The sequence below is a fragment of the Prenolepis imparis genome, unplaced genomic scaffold (assembly GCF_030444845.1).
Source record: "Prenolepis imparis isolate NDT839.2.m4 unplaced genomic scaffold, iyPreImpa1.0 SCAF_5, whole genome shotgun sequence".
Classification (NCBI taxonomy): Eukaryota; Metazoa; Arthropoda; class Insecta; order Hymenoptera; family Formicidae; genus Prenolepis; species Prenolepis imparis.
In genome coordinates this window covers 18,511,370-18,513,962 of record NW_028141163.1, presented here as the reverse complement: position 1 = coordinate 18,513,962, position 2,593 = coordinate 18,511,370, and the positions used below count along the sequence as shown (strand labels likewise).

At 39.6% G+C, this 2,593-nt stretch overlaps 1 protein-coding gene across 1 annotated transcript; it reads right to left on the bottom strand.

The window, feature by feature from the left end:
* Nucleotides 1-982: 982 nt before the first annotated feature.
* On the bottom strand, nt 983-2,564 carry LOC145936091 (pancreatic lipase-related protein 2-like; the record flags this gene model as incomplete). Its single annotated transcript, XM_083037982.1, has 4 exons — nt 983-1,146; nt 1,262-1,468; nt 1,756-2,001; nt 2,354-2,564. Coding segments are annotated over 4 exons (828 nt in total), but the record flags the coding sequence as incomplete, so codon positions are not given.
* Between the last annotated feature and the right edge of the window lie 29 nt (nt 2,565-2,593).

Below are 2,593 nucleotides of genomic sequence, written 5' to 3'. Positions count from 1 at the left end.
AGTTTATGGCCGTTCAACGCGTACGCGTTAGACCCTTGCGCCGCCGCGCCACGCCGCCGCCGCCGGTAAATTTTCATTCGCCGATTACGCCGCCGCCGATCTTAAATTTTCGCCGAATGCCGCCGCCGCCGCCGCCGAAAATTAATGCGGCGCGCCAAAAAAATAAATTTGCAAGAGATGAAACATATATGATATAGATGTCTGTGGATAAAACAGTTAATGAATACGTTTATACGTAACCTCCGTAGTTCTAAGATTGTCCAATCACAGCTCACAGCTCACAGCCATTCCTCTGAAGAATGGAACGGCTGTGATTGGCCAGTCTTTTGACCGAAATTACATTTGTCGTACGATAAACTTTTTAAGCACATTGATTGGCTACAAAATAGAAACTCAAGAAATTTTCTATACTGCAGCCAATCAATGCGTTTAAAAAGTTTGTCGTACGACAAATGTATAATATCACCTAGAAGTACGGATTATTAAACTCGATTAAAAGTGATATGCTTATACAGAGGTTATGTCTCTCAAATAATAATAAATATTAATTCATATAAAATAAGAAGTACTTTTCCCAGTGTTATTTTATTAAAACCTTACAACAAAGACTTTAGGTAGATACAATTTATATAATATATACAGGGTGTTTCAGACCACCCGTACCACCCATTTAAAAACTAGAGAAGTGGTTATTTCAAAAAAGTAAAAACATTTTCTTTATAAATCGGGTGCGCTCTATCGAATGGTGATATTTTCAACTTCTGGTTCCGGCCGGAAATAGGCGATTCAGACCGGAAGTGCATTTTTTTAAATGGAACATGGTATTTTTTATTGCAGATTCGGATTCTATGCGAAAAAATATGAAACTTTTGTACGAAACATTTTTTCGAAAAATGTCATTTATGTCCTTCAAACAACCTTCAAAATGTGTGTTGGCAAAAATAACGTTTTTGCATTATCTGCTCTCGGCATAACCCAGGATCTACGACGAGGACGTGGCAGATATCAGATCCCGTGTGTTTGTGTGTGTGTGTTTTAGTAGCTCCTTGTATTTTTCCCAGCTCTCGCACATCTTCGCCTTGAAGCCCACCGTGTTGCCGATGCTCTCGGTCATAAACTGATGCGCTCGTGAATGGCTACAATAAGCTGTAACGTAAATAAGTGACATTAACAAGATGTCGTTCGCGAGTTATCTTTGTTTCGATATTCTTCAAGTGGCAAAGATGCAATAATACGAATATATTTTATACATAATACTTGCTTCTCGTCAGATTAAAGGTGCACCCAGGTTGAGGAAGCTTGCCTTCGTTGGGATAAAAATCGGCGTGTCCTAACGGCGCCAAGAATCCAAACGCCGGACCGCTCGTATGGATCACATCCACGAATTGAGCATCGGTCGGATCCAATCGGTATTCCGGATCGACAATGCCGGAAATGGTCTCGAACAGGGGGCTCAAAGGATCCAATCCTTCCGGGAAAAAAATTATAAATTATAATTGCATCTTTTATTCGCAGCTATTTTTTAGTCCTATTTTTTTCACTAAGATGTTCCAAAAAATATAACAATTCTAATTCATATATAACTTTGTATTTATTTTTGGAAAGAAAAATTATTATATATATAAATATGATAAAATTATATTCTGCAAAGAGAGTGTTGTAACAAAAATTTGCAATGTACTTTCATCGATGTCGTCGAATTGCATAATTATTTTAGCATATAAGAATGACGATACGAGAGAGAAGTCACTCTACCTGTTATTCTTCCGATACGTCCCTCGTGATAAGCTCCGGCGAAGCCTGCTACGTAGGATCCTAGACTATGACCATTGATGTGCACATCCTTGTACTCCAGATTCGAGTCTTGATTTAAGAACTCCAGAAATTGGCCTAAATATTCACCGACAAGACGCGTATTCTTGACTACTACTGGATAGTCGTCGCACGCCAAAATTCCCCAATCCACGACTATCACGTTCACATCCTGATAAAGCAGATACGCTAAAAATGCAATTAAATGTTACATCTCTATTACTTTTTTATTTTTACTGTGGAAGCAGTGTTGTGTATGAGAGAAGAACGGTCGAATTTTATCGATCAGAAAATTGCGCGTGATATATAAAAAGGAACTTGGAACTCTTCCGCAAAGTTTCTGCGGAGGGAGAGCGAGAAAAGAACTTGCGAAAACGATTAATTAAGCTGTTATCGCGCTGACTCTTGAACCGATAACGACGTCGATTCCGTATTTACCGAAATAGGCTGACCCTGATTGTTTGCGAAAGAAGTAGGAATAGAGAGTAATAGCAGTGATAAAAAATACGCAAATTGCGACGCAATATCCATGTTCGCCCACCCTTTATTAGATCCCCTATCCAGCGTTCGTCTCCGTTATCGCAGAATCCGTGAACGATGAACTTGGTCGGTCTGCTCTCATTGAAGTGCGACGCGTACAAAACCTCGGTGTTGTTCAGAAACAATTGTTCTTCGCCGAATGGGTTCTCCCTGCGCAAAATAATACCATGACGATTTTTATTGCAAATTGTATTGCGGTTCGCATCGCAAAATTAAGTACTCTGCGTTGATACCACTGCTT